At 34.9% G+C, this 26,941-nt stretch overlaps 2 protein-coding genes across 6 annotated transcripts in view; one reads left to right on the forward strand and one right to left on the reverse strand.

The window, feature by feature from the left end:
• epb41l4a (erythrocyte membrane protein band 4.1 like 4A) overlaps window positions 1-6,375 on the reverse strand; it is a 53,384-nt gene extending 47,009 nt beyond the window's left edge. The window contains exon 1 of the mRNA XM_051909762.1: window positions 5,734-6,375. Coding sequence (XP_051765722.1) covers window positions 5,734-5,832 — 99 coding nt within the window. The 5' untranslated portion in view covers window positions 5,833-6,375. The remainder of the gene's footprint in view (window positions 1-5,733) is intronic.
• Window positions 6,376-7,678: 1,303 nt separating this feature from the next.
• Window positions 7,679-26,941, forward strand: part of apc (APC regulator of WNT signaling pathway) — a 41,162-nt gene continuing 21,899 nt past the window's right edge. The window contains exons 1-4 of one of the 5 annotated variants that reach the window (XM_051909743.1): window positions 7,679-7,897; window positions 8,572-8,603; window positions 16,753-16,834; window positions 17,665-17,817. In XM_051909743.1, the coding sequence (XP_051765703.1) occupies window positions 17,683-17,817 (135 nt within the window). In that variant the 5' untranslated portion in view covers window positions 7,679-7,897; window positions 8,572-8,603; window positions 16,753-16,834; window positions 17,665-17,682. Of the gene's footprint in view, window positions 7,898-8,571; window positions 8,604-13,202; window positions 13,309-16,752; window positions 16,835-17,664; window positions 17,818-26,941 lie in introns of those variants that run through there. The other 4 variants (XM_051909744.1, XM_051909738.1, XM_051909739.1 and 1 more) reach the window with 4 other exon arrangements.

The following is a 26,941-nucleotide window of genomic DNA, read 5'->3' on the forward strand; positions in this document are numbered from 1 at the left end:
CAGAGATATGGAGATCTAAATGTGGCTCTATGTGTAAATTGTCGAAATGATCCCATTTTCAATGGTTGAAAACCAAATGTGGGTGACTTTGCATACAGCTGATACTTATTGTACTGAAAGGGGAATGTCTGAAGAACAAATAATGTTCAGAAATAATGTTAACAAGTGACCCACATTTGGTTTTTGACTACTGAAAATTACAAAATTTAACAATTTACTGAGATCCCCATACCTCTGCCATAGCTCTGAACCATAGAAAGCCTTTAAAATGAAGATACCAAAAGAAAGGTTTGTTAAGAACCAAAATCTGAAAGGATATTAAGATATCTTTAACACTTCTTGAGTAACAGATATGCAAACTTTGGGGAAAAACATGAAAAGTGCTTTTTTTGACCTGTCACTGTTGGCATATAATGCAAGAAAGATTGATAGGTAAACAGATTTAACTAATAGACCTACCAATCTATGTGTAAAAATAAAGTAATGATGCTGCCATCTTTCTGAAGTCATTTTCACCCACCTAAAATTTGGCTCCAAATCTCAACACATACTCATCCATGGCATTTAATATTTTTGCTTTCATCACTATTAATGTTTGTCTTTCTTCAGAAAAAAATATGAACAAAATCAAAAATTTGAGCTGAGGAAGTTTCCAAAGTTTGGTTGATTTGACATGGAATGACCCAAAAAGCTAAAAATATTCAAAAGTTTGGGATCAGTAAGATTTTTAGGAAAGAAATTAATACTTTTATTCAGCAAGGACACATGAAAACTGACAGAAAAGGCATTTATAATGTTACAAAAGATTTCTATTTTAAATAAATGCTGTTCTTTTGAATTTTCTATTCATCTAAGAATACTGAAAAAATGTATCAAGATTTTCAAAAAAAATATTAATCAGCACAACTGTTTTCAACATTGATAATAAGATGTTTCTTGAGCATCTCAGCATATTAGAATGATTTCTGAAGGATCATGTGACTGAGGACTGGAATAATGATGCTGAAAATTCAGCTTTGATCACAGGAATAAATTACATTTTACAATATATTCAAATAGAAAACAGTTCTTTTAAATTGTAATAATATTACTGAATTTTTGATCAAATAAATGCAGCCTGGGTGAGCAGAAGAGACTTCTTTATAACTTTATAATGCATTAATTGCTTTTCCAATTTAAGAAATTTGTCAGAGATTTAGTTTACCATGGGGAAAAGCTGATGCACAAAAACACTCTCTATATAAGCTGCAGATGCATGACGCTCTCTAGTCTGTGGTTTATTTCTGTCTCGCATGGCACATTGTCATTATGAGATGAGCACCAGATAATGGGCTTAAAAGGTCAGACTGCACAAAAAATAAAAAACATTCGATCATTTCATTCTGTCCTCTTCTGGACTGTATAATTAGCTGATTAGACTCATCATCATTATTAACATGAGCTGTGAAATGTGTTTGTAGGTGCATAAGTAAAATAAAGCACACTCAGTTATAATGCTGAGACACAAGCCCATTTAGGAATCCCATTAAACGCAACGATGAGGGATTTGATCCAGAGCTCGCATTAGTCTAACTCAAATCCAGCCAGAGGAAATCTGCTCATCTTATCACAGGGTTCCTCTGCCTTTGTCTGGAATGGCCGGCACACTCCCAAACGCCACACAACCCCCTCCACCCGCACTGACAGGGTGGGTGTGGAGGACGAGGGTACTGGAACCAGCGACACACGGAGTAAATCCTAATACACATTTCCCGTGCCTTTCACTTTCTCGGTCTGTCGCTCCCCATACAAAAGTGTACAATGGTATTACCAGGCTTTTGGACACTAACATGTTGGTAATACCATGGCATTCTTTGAAATCCCTAGGATATATATATATATATATATATATATATATATATATATACACTTATATTATATAATATATATAGACTATATGTTAATATATACACTTATAATATACAATATACACTAGCTAGCTAGCAAAAGAACAATCAAACATTTTATATTTAGTAGTTTTTAAAATATTACAACATTTTCCATGTTTTATAGCAGTTGTACCGAATGACCTGATGTTTCGGGACATGCGTATGAGCAAGTGAAAACATGAATTTTTCAAATAGTTAAAAGAGAGTTAGTTACTTTGCTTCATGACCATGTGGTCCATTGCAGGTGTATGAATGATGTCACATCCTGTCACATGATATTGACCGCATGACTTGATCCAGAATGGTCCCTTTATATTGGTTACTCCGAATGACATCAATGAAATTCATTTTTCCGGACATTCTTTCTCATAAAAAGCAACGACTTCTACACATAATTTTAATACCATTTTGCACTATGTTGATATATGATGTTATAAAATCATGCCAGAATAAAAAATATATACATTTATTACATTTTAAGATATTTTAAATTACAAATGAAATGGCTGTATTGGCCTTTGGATGGTTAAACCGAATGACCTTTAGACGCTTCAAAATCTTTAAAATACCTTTATATGTAGCAAAATATAATTAAAGCCTTTTGGATTCAATAAAAGAGATCTAGTTGTACTACCTTACATACTTTGGATGTCATATCATTGTTTTTTTTATTATTAATCAAAAAAATGATGCGTCATGTCATTGACCCATATATATATATATATGGCCTTTTCCAAGTAATTTCCATAAATATATATTTCTCTGTGTTAATATACATATATATATATATGAATAAAATTATATTTCCTTTTTTTTTGTCTTTTTTTGTCATCACTATTTTTTTCTCATTATTCTTAGTCATAAATAACTAGTAGTATTTTTCAGTATAACAGGGAAAAAATACTGTTTGTTAATTTTTTTAAATTTAAAACATAAATTAAAGGCAGCACAACAAATACTACCATGACATATATAATTTCAAGTATTTATATTACTGTTTTTTCCCATTACAATAAAGGAGAATTTGGTGTTTTAAATGTTTAATTGTCATTAAAATAAACACTTTCTTATTTCCTTCTTTTCATTTTAGAGTGAAATGTGACCCAGAGATTCACTCAAATATGTGACATCACCACTGAACCACGAGTACATTTAAATACTCAGGCCTATTTTGATGCCCTGTAGCTTTATACTGAAACCTTGAACTTCACAATGAACAGCTTTTATTAATCTTTTTGTGTTGAAAAGTGCCAAAGGACTTTATTGTTTAGAAAGCACAGCCATTCTCTCACAGGAAACACAATGGAGGAAGACGGTCTAAATCTCGCACTGTTCAGACCCTAAATAAACGATTCTCTTTGTCAAGACATTTCCAAATGTCAGGAGAGCATCACCTCGACAGAAGCACGGCCTCCCTGCTCTGAGCTGCTGTCTTTGTTTTGCAATGATGGAAACATGTGAGCTGTTCTGTTCCTCACGCACAACTACACACACCGCTGTCTGGGTCAGCTCAATGAGGCCTTTGTGTCGTGAGTGTGTGTGAATCGGTGAAGCATCTGAGCACATAAGCAAATGTGTGGCTTTGCAAGCACTTCCTAACAAATAAAACACTTAAATGCAAAAAAGACTATGCATGTGTGTCGTTCTGCAGTGTTTGTGCTTCTACTTTACTAACTGATCAGATGCAACATTTTCACCTGCTGGACCAAAAAACAGGTGAACAAATCCCACACTGAAAAAAACACCTAGGACTCACATAACAACAACACCCTAGCTTAATTTGTGGTATTAAAGGGGACCTATTATGCAAAATTCACTTTTATAAGGTGTTTGAACACAGATGTGTGTAAACAACCAGCCTATAATGGTAAAAATCCACCCACTCCTTTTTTTAAAAAAAATCCCCATAGATCATAAACAGTCTCTCCGAACGAGTGGTTCCAGATTTCCCCCTACTCTTATGTAAGCCACGCCCACTACGGGCACGGAATCTGCCTTATTATCTTAGCTCCTCCCCTCAGTGAGCTCCTCCCCGCCATGTTTATCTCGTCACCAGAGCATTTAACAGCAGCATTCAATTAAGAAATGTATTCTTATTAAAACTGCTAAAGTTATTTAATCAAGAACAGTGAGTGATTTTCTGTTTTACTTTTGTTGTTTGGTTCATATTAACAGCAGTAGGTACTGTATATTACACTGCGGTCACTTTAATACACAGATCTAATGCGATTTCTTTCCCTGCTGTTTATGTTCACAGACATAACCGACTGTGTTTGTGAACTTTGTGTGTATTTGACAGTTCAAGTGCAATAACACGTGTAAGAGAAATCAGTTTAATACTCACGAGACACGCCGTCTGACAGACAGCTTTCTGTGAATGTGCTTCAGATGTGTGCGCTCAGAAAACCATATATTAAAAGTTTAAACTGTTTAAACGCATGCAAATAACTTTAATAATGACAAAGAACTGCAATGTCATCTGAGCGTGGCCATGATAGAGATGATAATCAAAACCAAACAGATGTTTGTACGTTTTTGGCAGAGTATCCGAGGCACGAGCTGTACAGACTCCGCCCTCTTCTGGATAGGGGGTGGGGAGCAGCAGCTCATTTGCATTTATCATTTGTGTTATTCTTGTGGGGGTTGTATTATTATTTTTTGTTAATGTCTTGATGGAGGGAGACAGAGCGTCACGCTCTAACATGCAGACAAGCTTTACAGGCAACTGGACACTTTCATCAACTTTTATCTCAGACTCTGTTCCTGTGGTTTGCAATGACCATGACCTACATGCCTGGCAATGTGCAACAAACTAATGCAAACTCTGACCACTTCACACTGTTGTTTTTACCTCCTCTCTGTAGATAGATATCAGCTAAAAACATGTTCAAACTCAAAATACTACTCATTTTTCAATGTTATTATGGAGTCCTCATGTACGGTCCATTAAAGACTTGCTAAAGATCCCCCTGCTCTGCTGTCCATTAACAATTTAGAGCAAACGGCAATATGATATCTGATGTTACTCTGTTCAGAGAGTCAAACGGGCTATAAAAGAGCAGTAATATACAACTTCAACCCATTTGTCCTGTATTAACAAACACCCTGGTTGAAATAAATGAGACTAGCTTATCAAACTGACTACCAAACCTCTACCATTATGCATTGCCAGGCAAATTAAGTGAAATACGATCTAGAAGTTACTCAGGGAAAAGTCAAAGAGCTGAAATAGGGATTAATGCATGAATCAGAAGTACTGTGGCGCATGCATGTCCAAAATATGGTAAAACAAAGGTGTCATGTCCACAGAACTAAGCAATCCCATGATACTTCTCAGTTCACTTACAGGTCTAATATTTAATAATTGACTGTAATATTCACTATATAGTACTCTATATCAACATTTATGCATTTAACATTTTACAAAACCATCAGCCAGCTATATAATTAGGCCGTTCTCATTGTGTTTAACCAGATCATCTGGTTACTGTAATCTGGTTAACAGTGTGCTGAGCTCATGGGTTCTGGGTGTGGACCTCAATAATATGTACAGAACATTAAATATGGACACAAAATCATCTCATTTCATCATATGTTGCTTTGGAAACTACTACTATTATTTAACTAACTACCATATATGAATACAATAACCATACTTTATTTTATAAATTTCCATTATATTACTGTACTGCAAATATGTATCTATCTATCTACCTATCTATACAGTGTACTGGCCCCCTGGATCAGTATATCATCATTTCAGCACATATATATTGAAATAAGTCCTTATGAAAGCATCTCCTACCTTTATTCCCTGCTGTTGAGTGGTTAAGATCAGCTTGGACTCATCCAGCAGCAGAACCTCACAGTAAAACTCCTCTTGAACTGAACAGAAACAACTCATCTTGAACTAGACAGAAGATCCCAACCGAGCAGCCTGTAGAAACCTCTCTTCTGTCGGAATGTTACAATCCATCAGGAGGAGATGTCAGCTTGTGTCCTCCTTTGTTAGCTACATATTATCCTCTTCATTCTTCATGCACATGATGTTTGCACCATCCAAATGTCCCATGTGAACTCATATGATGAATAAAGTCTATGTGTGAAGGCTCATCGCGGCGATGAAAGTGAATCCCGAACCTTTCGACACGTTTTTGGTCTGTGGATGAGTTTAGCTGGTGCTGTCGGGCTGGATTGATCAAAGTGTCCCATCAAAACCTCCTGATTCACCGAACGGGTTTCACTTCGATTCATGCTGTGTGTTGCCAAGCAGCCCGAGCGGCTGTTCATGTGTGACTCCTCCCACACACACACACACACACACACACACACACACACACACACACACACACACACACACAGTGTGTGTGAGCGGGACTGTCCTGCCACCTGTTGGAAACTCAACGCATCCTCTCATCTCATTATGCTGTTAGTGATTTTCTTTTTCTTTCTTTCTTTCTTTCTTTCTTTCTTTCTTTCTATTAATAATTATCATATTAAAATCAAATGATTTAATAAATAAATGTTACATAATAAATGTAAAAATTTAAATAAAATATTATTATATTATAAGGAGTAGGTCTAATGATTGAATAAATAAATCATGTTAAATATGAAATAATGTAAAATAAAATAATAATTTAATACACTTAAAATTTAAATTTATTATTATTTATGAAAATTACTCATATCATAAATTCTTCTTCTAACTTGTTTACAAAAATTTTCCATTTCTTTCTTTCTTTCTTTCTTTCTATTAATAATTATTATGGTATATTCAAATAATTTAATAAATAAATGTTACATATTAAATAATGTAAAATTATTTTATATTATATTTATGTGTTAAATCAAACAGAGTTTTATATTTGTAAATAAAATATAATTAATTATAAACAATAATTATTATTTATAAGGAGTGATTATTTAATTAATAAATCAAGTTAAATATAAAATAATTTAAAATAATACAATAATTTAATACATTTCAAATTTAAATGTATTAATTTTTAAGAAAATTACTCATATACTAAATTCTAACTTGTTTAAAAATTCCATTTCTTTCTTTCTTTCTATTAATAATTATTATGTTATAAACAAATAATTTAAAAAATAAATAATGTTACATATTAAATAATGTAAAATTATTTTATAATATATTAAAATGAGTTAATAATAATATATATATATATATATATATATATATATATATATATATATAATGTAAATTAAGTATTATTTATTATAATTAATATTTATTATATTACAAGGAGTGATTATTTCATAAATAAATCATGTTAAATATGAAGTAATGTAAAATAATATATTAATTTAGAATTTAAATGTATTAATTTCTATGAAAAGTAGCCTACTAAATTCTTCTTCTAACTTGTTTACTAAAATGTTCCATTGCATTTCCGGGAAAATATCAAAGTAACTGCAATTATTGCTACTGTTGTAATATATCAGGCTCTTTTAGGCAGTGCGAGCTTTCAAAAATGACTCTGTCTTTTTGGTAAATTTCTTTTGCTGAGGACAGTAATGCTAAGTAAATGCTTATTTTGTAAATTCATTTACTACAATGATTAAATTATTAATGATACAGTGTTATTACATTGTTATAAAAAATAAACAATATGTTATTATTATTATCTACATGTGTACAAATTATTGTAGAGATTAAAGCAATTCTTTTACCTGCCGCACGGTGTCGTTTTGAGCACAGATCTCACTGCGCATGCTCTAAGTCTGACTCCACTAACAATATGGCGAAGCGTCGCGGGGACTGGAGCTACTGAGCAGAAAATCACTCACACAAAAGAAGAAAAAGTTTCAAACAAACACATGATATAATCAGGAAACAGAGAAATATCCGCTTATAGAGCTCGAACAATATGATTTCACGGGATTTATTCCGACCTGGACGATAAACTCGAGTTATTTACTGGAAGAGGCGAATGTTTGTGCAGGTAAGACTTTAAATAGCTTCAGTAGTATTGATATAAACACAACAAGCTCTGATACACAACAATGTACTGAAATGTATGTTAATAAGGCGTTGATTGAGTTTAGAAAATCAAAAAAGTGTGCTGTTAAAACAGGTAATGCTTTATACAACTGATCCTGAAGAAGAAGTGTCTATTTATAAGTAATTATGTGTGAAGAGTTTATAGAACTGCTGTGGTATGAGCACTCATCCATCAGTATTGAAATTTGCATTGATATGTTTTTATTATTGTCTGTATATTGTGTATTTTACTACTCTGTAGCGTTTAACAACTTTGAAATGTACATAAAGTTTGCTATATATACTATTACTAGATATATATATATTTCTCAGCATAAATGTATGAAACATTCTCTACAAAAATTATTGTTATTGTATATTCTTCCTCTAACTTGCTTACAAAAATGTTTCATTGGATTTCCAGGAAAATACCATAGTAGTGTACTAATAATCTGCTTTACCTCACAGACTTCTATTTTGCGCTATGAATTCAGCTCTATTAAACTGCTTTAACAAAGTCTATTGTTCCTACTCTACTCTACTAATCCAAATTGCACTATAATAAAATAGTAAAACTCTAATAAACTCTTATGATGAACTCTACACCTCTCTGATAAACTCACTTCTTCTTTACAGGAGTCCAGCAGTGCTGCACCCTTTGGCAGATGGTAAGGGAAAACTAGTTTTTTATTTATTTTTTAAATCACTGTGACTGTGCTATGATGGGCTTTGAGTGACACCAAAGAGCTGTGATGAAGAAAAGTGTTATTTTTACCACTCCCCTGCTGAAGCGTAATATGTGTTGTTTTGCTTTGACAGAGCCTTTGAATATGGTTTGACATTGTTTCAGCTGTTGTTGTCATATCTGATGCACCTTTTTGGAGAAATCAAGCAGTGACTATCCAGGCAGTTTTAATATTTCTTTTTTATGTTAGTGTGTTTAGAAATTGTATTTGGTGCTTGGGTGATATAATGGCCATGTCTGTTTTTTGAGGCTGCAGTTAAATGACTTCATTGTTTGGAGTATTGTACATATTTGGGTTCTATTGTTTGTTTTTTACTTGAAAGCTTAAATCCTCATTTATTGCATTTTGCATGGAAAAGAGTGACTAGAATGGTATTCATAATGTTTCCATTTGTGTTCCATGAAAAAAAAAAAACAGGTTTGTAATGGGAAGGTATAAGTAATTATTAGTAGCTAAAAAATAATGAATTTTGGTGAAAGTTTCTATTAGTATTCCTTCTGCAGGCCTGAATTTTTATCTGCTAAAACTGAACTGGAGTCATGTTTTACGTTATATTTAACAATCTTGTGAATTCTTGTTGAGGGTTAAATGGACAAAGTTAGCTGAATCTTTTCTTTCATGCGCTCAAATTGTTTTGAAAACTGATACAGATCTCATTAATATTTAATCTAGTTTTGAAGTGAGTTAACATGAAGTGAGTCGCAGATTTGGCCTGTTTGCTGTGTTTTACAATATATTGTGCAAAATTGCTTTCAAACTACTTTAAGTGATTGTCTCTTATAGCTTAATGTTATTTTTGCATGTATTCTCTTAAAGGATTAGTTCATTTCAGAATTCAAATTTCCTGATAATTTACTCACCCCCATGTCATTCAAGATGTTTATGTCTTTCTTTCTTCAGTTGAAAAGAAATGAAGGTTCCTGAGGAAAACATTCTTCTCCATATAGGGGACTTCAGTGGGGTTCAATGGGTTGAAGGTCCAAATTACAGTTTACCATTTGTGGTTAAAAAGTATATAATTTTTATTTTATTTTTATAGAAAATGACCACTCGTTTCGCTAGATAAGACCCTTATTCCTCGTCTGGGATCATGTAGTGCCCTTTGAAGCTGCACTGAAACTGACATTTGGACCGGGTTGGTCCCCAAGTCCACTATATGGAGAAATCCTGGAATGTTTTCCTTAAAAACCTTCATTTCTTTTCAACTGATGAAAGAAAGACATAAACATCTTGGATGACATGGGGCCGAGTAAATTATCAAGAACATTTTAATTCTGAAGTGAACTAATCCTTCAAGTTTTTCCTGAAAAGTTGTGGATTTTGGTTGAACACCTATCAAACTGATAAAGAGTATGTAGTAATATATTTGTGTAATTGCGTTTATATCCTACACAGTGTACACTTCATTGGCACTAAATGAACAGGGTTACTTAAGGATTTTTTTTAACTGCACAAAACATTAGCCTTTCCCCTTCTATTTGAAATGTTTTCCCACACAAGGAAGAAAAAGTGTGGACAGTTTCCCATTAAATAGCACCACAAGAGAGGGCTGACCAACAAGAGTCTCTGCCAATGTCCATTTTTCAGCTCTCAAAGACCGAAAGCTCATTTACATGAAAAAAAACCCCACTTCCAGCGCATATAGAGAAAGCCGTGGAAGTGTCCGTGTTATCTATTCACCGCCTCAGTTTGAGAAAGCAAATCACAGCCATTTATAGAGCATGATTTATTATTCACAAAGGCTTATTCAGGAACTCTTGAGACTGTAATTGCAATGATAAAGTTGTACAGTAGCAGTAAACACACAATGACGGACATTAACACCAGTGTGACTGAATAGTACAGATTATGGACCAAGTTAATGTGTTAAGACAGAGATTGATGCACTGAGTTTGAACATGATGTATGTGGCTAGAAATAATGCTTTAATTTGAATTCAGTTGGGTCTGTTTCATTTAATGTACAAGAGGCAGACTGTTTTCTGGCCATTAGTCATATACAAAACCCTTTATTCCCTTCACATTTTGGAGCAAATGTTATGTATACATTGTGTTTTGGCTTCAAACTATCTGTGAAAGGAAAAATCGTGTCTATGGCGCTTTTTCATGAAACACGAGCAGAACGAATTTCTGTGTAAATCATACGTAAAACCATTTGTACGCCATTTGTGCCAAATGGATTGATGAGCAGTTTACACAGATTCGTTCTGCTCGTGTTTCATGAATAAGGTCCATTATTGTGCAAGCAACTGGTCATTGTATATTTGTGATGGAAATATTGCATACTTGTGCATTTGGAAGTATGTGAATGCTTGTGTATATTTGAAAATTGGTTTGGATAAAAGCATCTATTGTGAATAAACGTAAATGATAGAGTCTTAAATTAGGCTTTTTGTACATAAAATGTTGTTCTTTTTGAAATGTGCTCAGTGAGAGATTTCTGATTGGATTATATTTGTGGAAATACTGTTTACTTTGCATCTTGCATGAAAAATGTAAGAATTGCTTGTGTTGTATTGTTCATTTGGAAGGCGGTTTGGATAAAAGTATCTATTGAATGAATAAATGTAGATTGCATGTAATTGTAATGATTCAATTATTATTAAATGTAATTCATATTTATAATGTGTAACTTATTTATTACAAATAACATTGACATTGCAAAATAATTATATACAATAGTGTTGTTATAAGTACCGACCGTGATATCAAGTCGTACTGAAATGTAAAAAAAAAAATGTGACACTTTGAGCGCTGTTGAGTGGATTGGTAAACGCCTCTGATTGGCCTTTGTGCTCACGCGCTCATCAGATATGTCTGTGATTGGCTACAATGATCAACGCTTCAAAAACATGTTGTAAATGGATATCAATGACGCTCTTCACTGAGCGCTTACACACGGAGCGTTCGAAAGCAGGCCTCTATCAGTGGACAGTATCCGCTCCTGCTTTTAGATTCAAACACTTCCATGTGCTTTCAAAGGCTCCCATGCATTGATCATTGTAGCCAAACACCAACATATCTAGGGAAGCTTGTTTCCACCACTAAATAAAAAAATTAAAAAGGTAATTGCGACTTTTTATCTCACAATTCTGACTTTTTTTCTCAGAATTGCGAGATTTAAACTTGCAATTGCAAGTTATAAAGTCAGAATTGCGTGACTTTAAAGTCGCAATTCTGACTCTTTTCTCGCATTTGCGAGTTTTTATCACGCAATTCTGACTTTTTTTTCTCAGAATTGCCAAATATAAACACCATTCCGAGTTATAAAGTCAGAATTACATGATATAAACTTGCAATTGCATCTTATAAAGTCGCAATTCTAAACTCGCAATTCTGAGAAAAAAAACGCCTTTTTTCCCCTCACAATTGGACATTATAACACGCAATTGCACGCAATTCTGATTTATATCGCGCAATTCTGACTTAATAACTCGCAATTCTGACTATCATGCAATTCTGACTTTACAACTAGCAATTCTGACGTTATAATTCGCAATTCTGACTTTATATCTTGCAATTCTGACTTTATAATTCTGACTTAATATCACGCAACTCTGACTTTATAATTCTGACTTTATATCACGCAACTCTGACTTTATAATTCTGACTTTATATCACGCAACTCTGGCTTTATAACTCGCAATTGTGAATTTATATCTTGCATTTCTGAGAAAAAAAAGTCAGAAGTGTGAGATAGTCAAAATTGTGTGATAACTCGCAATTGCGAGAAAAAGTTAGAATTGCGACTTTATATCTCTAAATTCTGACTTTATATCGCGCAATTCTGAGTTTAAATCTCACAATTGCGAGAAAAAAAGTCAGAATTTTTAGATAAAGTCTCAATTACCTTTTTTTTTTTTTTTTTTTTTTTTTTTTTAAATTTATGGCGGAAACAAGCTTCCATATATATCTGATGAGCTCATGAACACAAAGGCCAATCAGAGGTGTTTATGAATCCCCTCAACGGCGCTCAAAGCATCAAATTTTTTACATTTCAGTACTGACTTGGTATCGCGGTCGGTATATTTTTGACAAGACTAATATACAATTATATAATTATTAATTGCTTATATTATCAAATGCATATAATTACATTTTATACTAAAATGTTTAAAGTTGTTTATCATCCTATATGTAATTTGCTAATTAAATTAGGCATTTTTGTACATAAAATTTGCACTTTTTCAGATGCATTTAGCGAGATGTTGATTTTGGATGTTGGTATAGATTTCAATTGCGTCTTTGTCCAGCATAACTATACTTTAATGCATTGAACAAACATCTTCTATATGGTCCGGTTGCCTTGTTTTGGCTGCCATATTGATCCGTTTTTATATATCAGGTCATGTGACCTTCAGAGGTTATGACCCATCTTTACATCTCCAGTACTCTGCATGCCTGGGGCTGCACCGCTTCCCCCCACGAGAGCTTTTAAACCCAGCTGTACAGTGGGGCAAAAAATCTGGCCAGCCACCATCAGCCACTGCACCAACACCGGCCTGGGCTGGCCGCCTTCTGATTGGCCGAGCCCTCGCCCATGTGACTCAGTGCTGGCTGGATGCTCTCCGGCAACTGACACAGTTGATGGGTTGCTGGGATGGAGGCTGTCACTGGTGCAGAATGGGGTAAGTCTCCGTTTAACGCCCTGATCTCTTGATGCCAACATACAGATGTGTGGTCTTATATTCCAGCTATTCAGCGTGAAGGAAATAATAGCACGTTTGTGCGGTATAGCAAGGCGGTGCCGATAAGCCTTTTGTCTTGATGGCTGGTTATTGAGAGGGTGTGGGGGGATGTGCATAGATTCGGATTCTGGCTTTATCATCGGGACGCTTAAAAAGCCTCTTTTGTGCTGTGCAGGGACAGATGCGCTAGCAGGCTGATTATTTATAGTGATCTCGGCCGTGGACACGGATTCCACAGTAAGTGTAAGCGATAATTGCCCCTGTCAAGATGGAGGGGCTGTTGCTAGAGAGGCTTTTTTTTCTGATTTAGCTGGCGATGCCTGAACAAAGCAGACATTTAATGGTGGATTTGTTGTCAGCTGAAGGTATAAAACAGGGGTTGGTTTGGCAGGTTAGATGGTGCATGTGAGACCAGGATGTGACGGTGTCTTTGTGCACGGAGGGAAGGGCATCTCTTGCAGTTGTCTGCAGGGAATTTTGTATCTTGCATTGCTGGTGAAGAGGTGACTGCTTTAATGCATCATAAGTGTTGCATGCACAACTGCACCTCTGGTGAATAAATGCAGAAAAACGCATAGTGAAATAATGCGTTTTATTTATGGTGTTAAAGACGTGTGAAGGTGCAAACAAATTCAGATGCGTTGTGATACAGATTTTTGAGGAAAGTGTTGAAATATTAATGAGTCTTTCTTCTTTCCACTCCTCCCTGTTTCCTTTTGATTCTGTCTCGATACCTCAAGCCTTTTTGCTGAATAGATGTCGACCATTTTGCTCTGTCTACATGCCAGAGAGAGAGAGCTTTGCTTCAGGTTTTTTAAATGTATTATTAATAGCATTTTCATGATTCTTCTATAAATAATAACTATAAAATTGTGAAGCTACACAGCAAGATATATGAGCATGAAAAGTATTATTATATACATTTGTTTTACCTTTTTTAATGCCATTTTTATTACCTTCAAGAAGTGTTTGTTTATTCACAAAATGTGTGTCATCATATGTGTGTCAGCAGATTTCTGTGGCAATCGAACTCATTCTGCCCTCATAACGTGCTGTTGGCATTAAATCATATGCATCCATGCTGGTTTATTATTCATGGTGTTTTGAAACGGCAAGATCTTGATGTAATTGGATTATATAGGCCAAAGATTATATGCTTTAGAAATACTAGATGTAGGTTTGAATGATTCACTTACAAGTTGTATATTTTTGTCTGTGTTTCATTACCTTCAGAAATCTGATCTGTAATGAAATGCCAAATAGGAATATATTCCCTCTTTTGATAAATTCTGCTTCATAATGGCCGTGGATGCCCTGGAAACAGTGGCAGAATCCGTAGCGGAGCCACATTGATTGGACACAGCTGCAAATTAGCCCTGACACATTGACGGGCTGCTTGTAATGTAGGCTGTTGGTGTTGGTTAATGTAAAACCAGGATGAAGCATAATATGGCGAAAGTGGAATGGAAGGAATTCAATTTATTGTGTGTTGTGAAATGGTCATGATACCAGCTTGTGATGTAATCTATTCTTAAAAGGCATGTCACTTTTTCATTTGATGTTTTTTGCCCTGTGAAATTTGATATTTTGGCAGAAACTGTGTTTTTGAAGGCAAATGCATATAGTTGAATTGCGTACAAGTTAGTGATTTGATGCTAAGTATTAAAGTTCAAAGTGTGCATCATCCTGCAGCATTTTAATGATTTGACTGGCATTTTTTCCCTTTCACAATGGTTTCTTTTGCATGCAATATGTTCTCTTCTTTTTTTCCTTTTCCCTCTTTCTGCTAGAGGGAAATCTATGGAAGCTTGTTTCCCCCATGAAATAAAAAAAGGTAATTGCGACGTTTTATCTCACAGTTCTGACTTTTTTCTCAGAATTGCGAGATATAAAGTCAGTATTGTGTGATATAAACTTGCAATTGCGAGAAAGTCAGAATTGCGTCTTATAAATTTTCTCAAAATTGAGTTTATATCTCGCAATTCTGACTTTTTTTTTTCTTCTCACAATTCTGACTTTTTTTTCTCCTAATTCTGACTTTTTTTTCTCACAATTCTGCCTTTTTTTTCCTCAGAACTGGCAATTCTGACTTTTTTCTCGCAATTCTGACTTTTTTTTCTCGCAATTCTGACTTTTTTTCTCACAATTCTGACTTTTTTCTCGCAATTCTGACTTTCCTCGCAATTCTGACTTTCCTCGCAATTCTGACTTTTTTTCTCGCAATTCTGACTTTCCTTGCAATTCTGACTTTTTTCTCTCGCAATTCTGACTTTTTTCTCGCAATTCTGACTTTTTTCTCTCGCAGTTCTGACTTTTTTTCTCACAATTCTGACTTTTTTCTCGCAATTCTGACTTTCCTTGCAATTCTGACTTTTTTTTCTCTCGCAATTCTGACTTTTTTCTCTCACAGTTCTGACTTTCCTTGCAATTCTGACTTTTTTCTCTCGCAATTCTGACTTTTTTCTCTCACAGTTCTGACTTTTTTTTCTCGCAATTCTGACTTTTTTTCTCGCAATTCTGACTTTTTTCTCTCACAGTTCTGACTTTTTTTTCTCGCAATTCTGACTTTTTTTTCCTCAGAACTGTATAAACTCGCAATTGCGTGTTATAATGTCCAGTTGTAAGGAGAAAAAGTCAGAATTGCGAGATATAAACTTGCAATTCTGACTTTATAAGACTCAATTGTGCATTTATATCTTGAAATTCTGAGGAAAAACTCGCAATTGCGTGTTATAAAGTTATAAAGTAAATTGTGTCATTAAAAACTCTTGCAAGAAAAATTCTGACTTTATATAATGCAATTCTGACTTTAATAGTTTAAATCTTGCAATTGTGAGAAAAGTCAGAATTGTGAGGGAAAAATTTTATTTTTTTATTTAGTGGCATAAACAAGCTTCTATAGAAATCTGTATTTTGAAAGTGTTGTAATGTTTTACCTCACAAGCCATCAATATTCCTGATGCTGAGAATATATAATGATTTGGTATTTTGGCAGAAACTGTTTTTGAAGGCAAATGCACAAAGTTGTACTGCTCATCAGTTAGTGATTTGATGCCAAGTATTACAGTTCAATGTGTGTATCATCCTGCAGTGTATGAATGCATCCTTAAATCACATGTGTTGGTGAAGAGAGGTGAGCTGGTACTTCACTAAGCACCATATTCACCATAAAACATGTTCTTCAGAAAAAAAAAATCTAGTTATTTAGTACGATTGCACACATTATTATGTTTTAGCAGTAGTCCAGAGAACAGGGTTTGCTGCTGATCTTTAGTATGTCAGTGGTAATTTAGTGGCGATGTGGTGATAGATTTTTCCACATGGTTGATCAGGCCTTCACTTCAGGACAGAGATAAAAATAGAAACTTTCGCTTTGTCTTTCAGAACTCTTTGCTTGACCGGGCTCACTGCACGGGTAAAAAATGGCCCAGAGGCATCGGCTCTGCCATCCACATACACACGTGAGGCACGTGTGTTATTGTAGTTCTTTTTGAGTGTCATGACATGGTCATTGACTACATGGCAAACATCAGAGTTCAGAGGATGATACTCACTCATGATTGACACATGACACTGATGGGCTTTTACAGACCTCACACAAGAGGAAAACCTCTGGGCAACACTTCATACATTTACTAAACCTTATGTTTATGTGGGCTTTTTTCTTTTCACTAGATATTAAAATGTACTGTATTTATATTTTATACACACATATATACACAAACAGACATTTACATACATACATATATATTGAATGAATAATATTAAGCAGAATTTTTTTTTTTTCCAAGGCATTGTTAGATACCAGTGTTTCCTGTCATAGCTATGCAAAGATTTGATTTCAAAAACAGTATCATAGCTATTAAACTATTTCTTATGTTTTTAAATCTATTTTTAACCTCAGAACGTTCTCAAAGTAAAAAGAGGTGCTAAAGTCAGATTTTTTTGGTGGCTGTGTTTTAAAATTATTCTGATTCTACTGATTGTATTTGTTTGCGTATTTTCTTTGATTAGTTATTTATTTTGTCTCTGACCTTGACTAATAGATTAATATATTGGTTAAATTAATTATTCTGCAGATATTTTGCTCCCTTTTTTTGGTTTGAAAAAATGTCATTTTTGGTCAATTAAAGGAAGAATTCAAGCAGAAATTAAAATGATCATCAAATACTGATCCTCATTTGTCTTTCTAATTCTCATATATCAGCATTTTGTGCATCCTGATCTGTAGATTTTTGGCATCAGTCATATTAATCGAGCACCACTCTAAACCACATGTGATTGTGGATGTTGTAGGTCAAGAGATAGTCCAAGATGGCTGCAGCATCTTATGATCAGCTGCTGAAGCAAGTGGAGGCATTGAAGATGGAGAACTCCAACCTTAGACAAGAGCTCGAGGACAACTCCAACCACCTGACCAAACTGGAGACGGAGGCGTCTAATATGAAGGTACAGTGTCTGTTTATATCATACAACAGCCTTAACAGTGTTCTTGAAAACATGAAATTAAAACCAGCTCTACTTAACATATGTTTCTTGACTCAGAGCGCTGCAGTGATAATATATTTTTGTCGCCCAACCCATAAATTAGCATCACACTAGTTCCCTTGACAAAAACCCAATAGGACTTTTCCATTGGCTTTTGGATTATTGCAGAAAATAAGCTCTATGACCAACATCAACACCATTATTCATGATAATCTTCACAAATGAATACAACTTTTATGAATTTTGAAGCCTAAATACAATCGGCAGAAGCAAAAAGCTAAATGTAAGCTGAAAACAAAATACATCGCGGGTCGCATGACTTCAGCGTTTGGCATGATGCCGTTTAACATCCTCGACAACCTCTGTAGTCCCATTTAGCTAAGTAAAAGCTTTAAAAAAAATACAATGGGGTATTACTGATGCTTTTATGTCATAGAATAAAGCGTTTGAATATCTTCAGGCATTTAACCAAAAACCCATTGACTTCAGGGTGTTGAAACTGGAAGTGCTAAATGCTAATTTGCAATGGGTTTTGGCCTACAAAAATACATCATCCTCCAGCAATATATTGTGCAAAATTTATTGGTACACATTCTGGAGAATGAGAACATTTTCATAATCTTTCATTGTGATGCAGTAACTAGCAGTGAAAAATTGTATGCTTCAAAATAGCCAGTTTGTTAAAACCTACAACGTTCTGAAGAAAGAGTGCTAGTAAACTAGAACAGGAACAACTAAGACTTCTCTACATTTTCCTCCTACCTTTTGTCAATTTAAGTTCAACCTCAAAGGGTTTGTACTTAAACGCCTCAGCGACTCATTTTGTCATCCAAATGCTGTATGGTTGGGCTTGCTTTTAATGTCGTAGACTTTCAAGACTTAAAATGTCATCCTCCGCCACTGATTTCCTGCTAAGTACCCTTTCTTCTAGCAGCTTCTGACACCAAAGGCAGTATTCTCAGGCACTTCTTTGAGTCGAGCTTTTGAAGTGGAAGCGGCAGCCTGCTAGGTGGGCATTAAGAAATTGGATGTGACCTGGCAGTCTCTGGGGAAGGAAAAGAGAAAGGAGAGAGGGTTTTTGAAAGAACTTTAGGCCCAAAATGAACATGTTGAGACATTAAAAGTTGGCTAATGTGCAAGTTTAGAGCGAGCCTGTCAACCTGGATTGTCTGCGCAATTTAAATACAAGGTTCAAACGAGTTCATGCTAAAGATATGTGCGGATATATCGTGCTGAATCGTAGATCAGCTCGAAAACGGGACGCTGTCACTCCTCGTACTCTTTAACACGTGAAAGTCTCTTGAAGGGAATTTATGTTCTTCATGAAGACGTGAGATTGTTGTTGCTAAGGGAGAATCATTGAAGCGAAAGCAGATTGTCTCTCCGCATGTTCATACGTTGCAGAGTCCTTAAGGGGGAAGAGAGGTCTTTTTTTGGTTGGTTCGGGGAAAATCATTTGGAAAAGCTGCAGTAAAGGTGTCCATTTTAAAAGTTAGCAGATCAGAATGATATTTATTGTATTTATTTATTTATTTATTTAATTTTTTTTTGTTAATAGCATCATGTTTGACAAATAGTTCCATTATGCTTTGGTAAACTGCTGTCATTCACTTTGAAGACACTCATAGTCAGCATGAAAGTGCATTTTACTTCCTTACCGTGCCGTATTTCCAACGAGAAAATGTGGGGCAAGACTGGATATTGTTATAATTTTAAAAATATCATAATATTGGCATAACTGTTATTACATTTAAAGCTTAATCATTTCATTAACAATTACATTGTGTTAACTGGCTGTAATAGTAACAGCAGCCTGAAATCAAGGCTTTGCCTATAGTTTTCATTAATTACTACAGCGTAAACACGTACCATTCCACATGGACTTGGTGACATCAGCTTATAATTATTATCATTACCGAAATCAGCAACCTCATTTCCGTAACCTATGTTTCATTACCGCAACAGGTGATTGTTTAATGTTTATTTAAAACATGGAAAAATAGTAATTTGCTTTTAAATGTATGTGCAGAATCTATACAATATGTTCTTTAAGGTTTGCCACATCATTTAGAAAATAAATAAAATAAAAACATTTGGTTGTAAATGGCAGCAGGTGTTGCAGTAATGAGAATAAGTCAAAATCAAATAAAATATTAATTTAAATATATATTATTTCAGAGTTTAAAGTACCTGGGCATGAATGTTAATAAACAACTTTCAAAAATGTGAAAATGTATTAGCCTTCCTAATGGCATTGACATTTTCAGACTGTTGCGGTAATGAGATCTTTAAGGACTTGTTTTGGAAAATGTTCAAAAAGGTGTGAATTTGTCAGTAAAGCTTTTAAAATTAATGATCACAAACACTTCAGACCTTGCTCTTGATGACTAAAAAAAATTTTTGTTGATTCAAACATTTTTTAAATGTTCATGTTTAAAACCTTTGATACTAACGTTTTGTGAGAATCACCCATTTAATTCAATCTCAGCCTTTCGTGTTTTCAATTTGTTTGATTGACAGATGCTTTGCCAAAGCAATGGCACAAAACATAACATTAGAGATTTTTGTTATTATGAGAAGCATACATGTATTTTTGGTCCATTATTAAACATGGTGACATCAGCTGAAAAGTCAAGTTGTTTCACAAGTTGAAATATTACGAAAATCTCACATTCCTGATCTCACTATACAATTAATCAGTGCGTATTATTCTGAAGAACAAAAAAAAAAATTAAGTAAACAGTATCCCTTTTTTTTTTTTTCCACAAGCAGAAGCTTAAATCACAATAGGGTATTACTGATGTTTATGTCATAGAATAAAACGTGAAAGTATCAACCACAGACCTTATTTCAGGCATTTAGCCAAAAATCCATTCAAACAAACCCATTGACTTCAGGACAATGAAACTGGAAGTGCTAAAATGCGAATTCGTTTCCGGGTTTTGGCCTACAAAAATGTAATTCTTCCAGCACTCTTTTGTTGGTGCACAATATTCTGGTGAATAAAATCATTTTCATAATCTTTCATCGCAATGTAGTAACTACCAGGGAAAAATAGAGATCTGTTTTATGTTATTATGAGAAGCGTAAATATATTTTCAGTTCATTATGAAAACTAACGTATTTTTTTTCTTCAGAATAATGTGCACTGATGAATTGTACCCAGTAAGACCGGGAATGTGAGTTTAATTAAATAGGATTCATTTTGATTTCATGATGACTTGAAATGTTGCTTTTACATGCGTTAATTTAGTGTCCAAGAAAGGACCCTGCTCTCCAGATGTCCTTGTCGTCACGTCTCCAAATGCTGGAGGGATTGTCTGAACTCTCCGTGTCTCATTCCCATTTCTCAAGGAAGTTGTCATCTTTTTGCATTTAAAAAAAGAGCAAAATTCTTTTTGCCTGTGTCGTGTCTCAGGAAGTGAAATCCCCGTTGATGTTTGGCTTATGTAAGAGGTTTTGGACTTAACCTCTTTCATTAGGATGATCTGATTTTAGGCACATTCTGACCGCCCTGGTGCCAGCGGTTATGTCATCCCTATACGTAATCATAGTGTTTAAAGCATTTAATGAGAAACTGGGCTTGTCTAGTGTGTTTTTATCTGTGACAGATTCTGCGGAGGCCAGAAGTGCATCTTTGCTGAGTTCTTCATGCTGCCTTCCACTTTTGGGTTGCTGCTATTTCTAGGACTGCAACAGCTAATTGATAAAATCTCTAATGATAATAATCAAAAACAGATTTCATTATCGATTACTCAGCTCTTTGCACTGTGCATGGAGATCCTCCTTGAGTTGCCGGCATTTTTGATCATTTTCACAAAAATTTCATGGCCCCCAGAATATTTTGTGTATGAATACCTGAACATGCAATATATTAAAAGAAAGAACAGAGCCTCTGCTTTTAAATAAAATAAAAAAACAAACAAAAAAACATTATATTCTAGCTTCACGCGTTCTTTTTTAACACTTAAACGTGGCTAAGTTTTATAAAAAAAATAAAAAAAAATCAACATTCTGAACAAAAAGTTGAGAACATCGTGTTTTTGTCAAAGACTATGTCCGGATCAGATTCAGAATGATGATCAAAACACAGATGGAGTAGATCGAGTCCATCAACACCCCAAAACTTCACAGTCCTGTACCTCGTCCTGGGTTGAAAATTCACTTGGTAACGTTAGGCAGTTTTGATTTATATACTGTTTAATGTTTGATGATCGCGTTATTTTACATGTGCATAAGAAATGCTTCTATCGCTTGTTTCTGCTGCTTCTTTTCCTGTGTTTTGATCCAGAGATTCTGTACTCTTTCAGAAGATGTGTAATAGCGCCCCCTACCAGATAACAGTGAAAACATGGACTGCCAGAAACTTCAGTCAATGGCGGGGAAGCGATGTCGTAAATGACGTAAAATTGTCAATGCCGGGGAAAGAGTTAAATATAGTGCAAGTTGCTTTGAATAAAAGCATATGACAAATGCATAAATAATTGAAGAAATAATTAAAAAAAATACTATTATAAAAATATATAAATGACAAATATAAAAATTTGATTATATATAAATATATTTTGAAAATAGTTGTTAGTTGCAGCAGTGTTTCCCACTGTTTATGACGTTGCAATCATTTATGATTTCTTCATGATTCACAGTGAATATTCAGTATATTGTATATTCCATATATCTATCATGTGCTGCCCTCTGCCGATGACACCTCAGACGGTCTTTTTTTCCTCATTTTTGTGAAATGCTATGAGAAACGCAGTATTTTTGACAGGATTTGTGTTAAGCGTCCCTCTTATCTTGACATTTAAACCTGCAACACTAAACCGCTGCCTGTGGTTTAGTGTTGCAGGGGCACAGAAAATTAGGTTTTCTCATTCATCAGAAATGCCCTGGCGGTGTCACAGGAGGAAAAACACTTTCGTTTTTATTCACAAGAGCTATGCACTCCACTTTTTTTTTCAGCATCATAATAACCGTTTTCCTATTTTGCATGGAAGTGTTCAGAGGCCCCTTCCGTTTCCCAGCCTGTGAGATACTTGCGGCTTAATTTAGAGAATCTCCCTTCCTGCCTTTGTTCGTCGGATGAATGCAGCTCTGCTTCATCCTGCAGTCATTTCCCTTCCCCTCCGGCCAGCTGAAACAAACATCTGCAGGCAGAAAATAAACAGCATGCATGTTTCAGCGTCTGGGCTTCCCCTCTGTGCTCACAAATCAAACTCCCAGAAGCAGCATTTTAGTTGTTTAGCTGTTTTTGTTAATCAACATGTGAGAGCAATACAAGATTTAGTGGCATTTCAGAGTGGGGAAAACAGTTGCTTCACTTGCCGTACCTGGTTAGATGTAATGTGCATTTTTAATTCAATTTTGTGTTAACTTTTGGCTGTCTAATCAAATAATGATCAAAGTAGAGTGTAATTATGGTTTATTCATCACACTGGAAATAGTAGGTTTTTTATATATTTTTTTAGTAATATTAATAATTTTACAACCATGTTTATATATAATTGCAGAATTTTCACAAAATTGTGCAGCCCTACAAATAAGCACAGCGAATCTGGAATTTTTAAAATCGCATTTGAAATCTTAAATTAAATATTAATATTAAATTTAATATAGTTGATGACATGGTGCCAGTGGTTCACACGAGTCACTGAAGGTGTGTCGTTCTGTTTCAGATTCTCTTCATAATTGTCCTGAATTATGACACACATTTTCCAGGATTTCGTCACACTGATATTGCCTATGCAACGAGGCGTATAAATAAATTCACTTTCTCTATGGGATGAGCTCAGCAAATAATGCTTCTCTTTTCCTACATTAATGACTCAGAATGCTGTGATCTTCTAATGAAACATCACTGGTGGATTTACTGGAAGTAGTTTGCATCTTAGTGCAGTGCTGCAGGGAGAAAATCTGCTTAGACATTGCCCCTTCTGTCCAGAACTTGTTTTCTTCTTAATCCCTAAAGTATTAGGTTGGTCTAGGTGTGTTTGTGAGTGTATAATGTTCGATAGTTCTTAGTAGTGATGCACCAAAATTTTGGCAACCAAAAATATTTAGTTGAAAATTAATTTTGAATTTTGGCTGAAACAACAGTTTTGGAGGGCTGAAATCATTGATTGAAATGGTGACGTTTAATTACGTGTTTTGACTGTGTCAGTGGATAAGCTCCAACAGGTAAACATGTCAGCTGTGTGGATGCTAGGGCTGGGTTGACAGTAGCTTTTTTACAGTCTTAAATGATCTTCATTTTGATGAACAAAGATGTTTTGATCTTTGCCTTTTTCAGCTGATGCATGAACAGAACTTCACTAAATATTATTTGTAGCACGCCTACCATTCAATAATCACAACACTTTTGAGTCTCAGCTTTTGAATTCTGTCAATTTTATAATAAAATTCAAACAATAAATGTGGGTTTGGCACTCTTTAATGTGGTGTGTGTGGTAGAAATTCCCAGACTCCAAACATTGCCTTTGAATATGCTTTAATCGAGGACGTGAGGATCTCGGACCAATTCCAGAGAATTCCTCCAAACAAAAAACAACAACAGTTTTAATAGAATAGGAGCATGGCAAAGGTGACATGATTACATAATTTTTCTCCAATATGATTGGTTTTTCTGTTACTAGGTAAAAGCAAATTTGGATTCCTTGGCACTTCAGCTTGTTGCAAGAGTCAGTCATGTCGTTAGATATATAACAAAACTAGACACCTGTCTAGTTTTGTTTCCTCTTTTATTATATTCAGACACACTTTAGCTCATCTTTAGCCCAAGTGTTGGGAACATTTAGTATTCAAAAGCATATAGATGTTATTCCTGCAAGAAAAATAAATTATTTTCGAATTAAGAATTACAATTCTGATTTCCTTCACAATGGCGTGATAGATCGCTGTATGAATGAACATCAGAAGGTGTGTTAAAAGAAACGGTACAACTTACAGAAATGTGTCCATTTCATGTCAGTAAAACAGCTTGTAAACAATATCACGTAACGTTACATTTACCTCAGGAAAGGTAGGAAAAAAAAATGTTTGCTAAATATTTGCACTATATAACACATTCGTGATATTTTTACTTAACCTGTTGTCTTGGTTATTTAATGTATGTTTAAATAAATCTGTCATGAAAACATGTTTTTATTACAGCCACCATTTAAATGTTTATATTTCAACAACAAATTAATATATCATAAAAATTTTGGTAACACTTTAGTTTAGGGTCCAATTCTCACTAATGACTAGTTGCTTATTAGCATGCATATTACTAGGATTTTGGCTGTTTATTAGTACTTATAAAACACATATTAATGCTTTATTCTGCATGACCATATTCTACATCCCTTAATCCTATCCAATACCTAAACTTAACAACTAACTTACTAACTATTAATAAGCAGTAATTAGGAGTTTATTGAGGCAAACGTCATAGTTAATAGTTAGTTAATAGTGAGTATTGGACCCTAAACTTTTTTATATATATATATATATATATACACACACAACATGAGTATTGATTATTAAATAAAGTTAATTGATTAATTAATTGATTAAACTTCACTTTTGGCTTCAATGTTTTGGCAAAAAGTATTTTAGTGCATCACTAGTTCTTAGTATTGGTTTTTTCATATATCTCAAAGAACAGGCTGTTGATTGAGAACATTACTGAATTCAGATCATTTCATTTATTGACGTCATGCTCTCGTCACAGCTTAAGCCTCAGTCTTTTTCAGAAGAGTAGCCTAGTTCATGGTATAAATCTTGTTTATCGTCAGTCGCCATGCTTGTTTTTTCCTTAGTGCATGTCATGTGTGTCATGTGATGTTTTCTTTCCACGTTTCAAGGACGTTCTACCTTTATCACTGGGAAAGCAAAGAGGCCTGCCATCCGCCCACACGAACCCGGTCCCCTCCTCTCACACTCAAACAATAACTCCCACCGCAGGCCCACGGGTCTCGTCTGACTCCAGGTCAGATGAAATGCATGCTAGATAGGAATCAGATATGCGAGTATTTCAGGCTCCCTGCAGATGGCTGCCTAGGAGCATTGATTTCCATTACTGGGAGGATAGGATGACATTTTTAAAAGTGTTGTGTGCTTGCAGCTTCGCACATGAGTGGGTGTTTGACTCTAATATTGTACCAAGGGCATCTGCATCGCTGTAACCCGAATCCTTCGGACGTTGACTCTAGGAAGAGAAGAACTAGGACTTCCATTATAGCCTCAGAGACGCATTAGGATATTGAAGTCCATTTGAATGTGGATTTGGCTGTTGAAAATGTTATTATAGCTGTAATCTACTCTCATAAAGGTTATTTTAGGATTTCAGCAAATTGCTTTTGTAATATTAGCAGTAGACCTTTAACTCTTAAAGGGGTCCTTGATTATGATTTCACTTTTTAACTATAGTTAGTGTGTAATGTTGCTGTTTGAGCATAAACAACATCTGCAAAGTTACGACGCTCAAAGGAGATATTTTCTTTTACAGAAATGGCTTTTTAAGGACTACAACAAATAGCTGGTAGGGATTACAACAAGCTTCTTCCTGGGTTGGTGACATCACAAACCCCAAAATTTACATAAACTCCGCCCCCAGGAATACACAACAAAGGGGGTGAGGCCATGTTGGGCTGCTTTAGAGAAGAGGAAGAGTTGTAGAGTGTTGCTGCCATGCCGTCATTTTACGCCGGTTTGCTTCACAAATGAGGGTCAATTCAACGAATTAAGATTAACATGACGGCACATGCTAGTCGATGAGTTGATCAACTCCACAGCAACTACATAAATTTATCCAATAACCATTCAGGAACGTCCAGTTTCATTCGTTGTAACTTCTTCCTGAGTCTCTCCATCAGTGTCCGACTCCGGTTTGAACAATGTAAGGCTGAACACCGTTACTGACAATCCTCATTTTGGCTGCGTGAGATTCTCCAGCTTTGTTGTTGTTGAGCAACTGAAGTGTGAGCTGTTAAAGCTCCACCCTCTTTTTGAAAGGGGGCCGGGAGCAGCAGCTCATTTGCATTTAAAGGGACAGACACAAAAACGGCGTATTTGTACATAAATGTATATAATTTTTATATAATAT

The sequence above is a fragment of the Ctenopharyngodon idella genome, chromosome 10 (assembly GCF_019924925.1).
Source record: "Ctenopharyngodon idella isolate HZGC_01 chromosome 10, HZGC01, whole genome shotgun sequence".
Taxonomy (NCBI): Eukaryota; Metazoa; Chordata; class Actinopteri; order Cypriniformes; family Xenocyprididae; genus Ctenopharyngodon; species Ctenopharyngodon idella.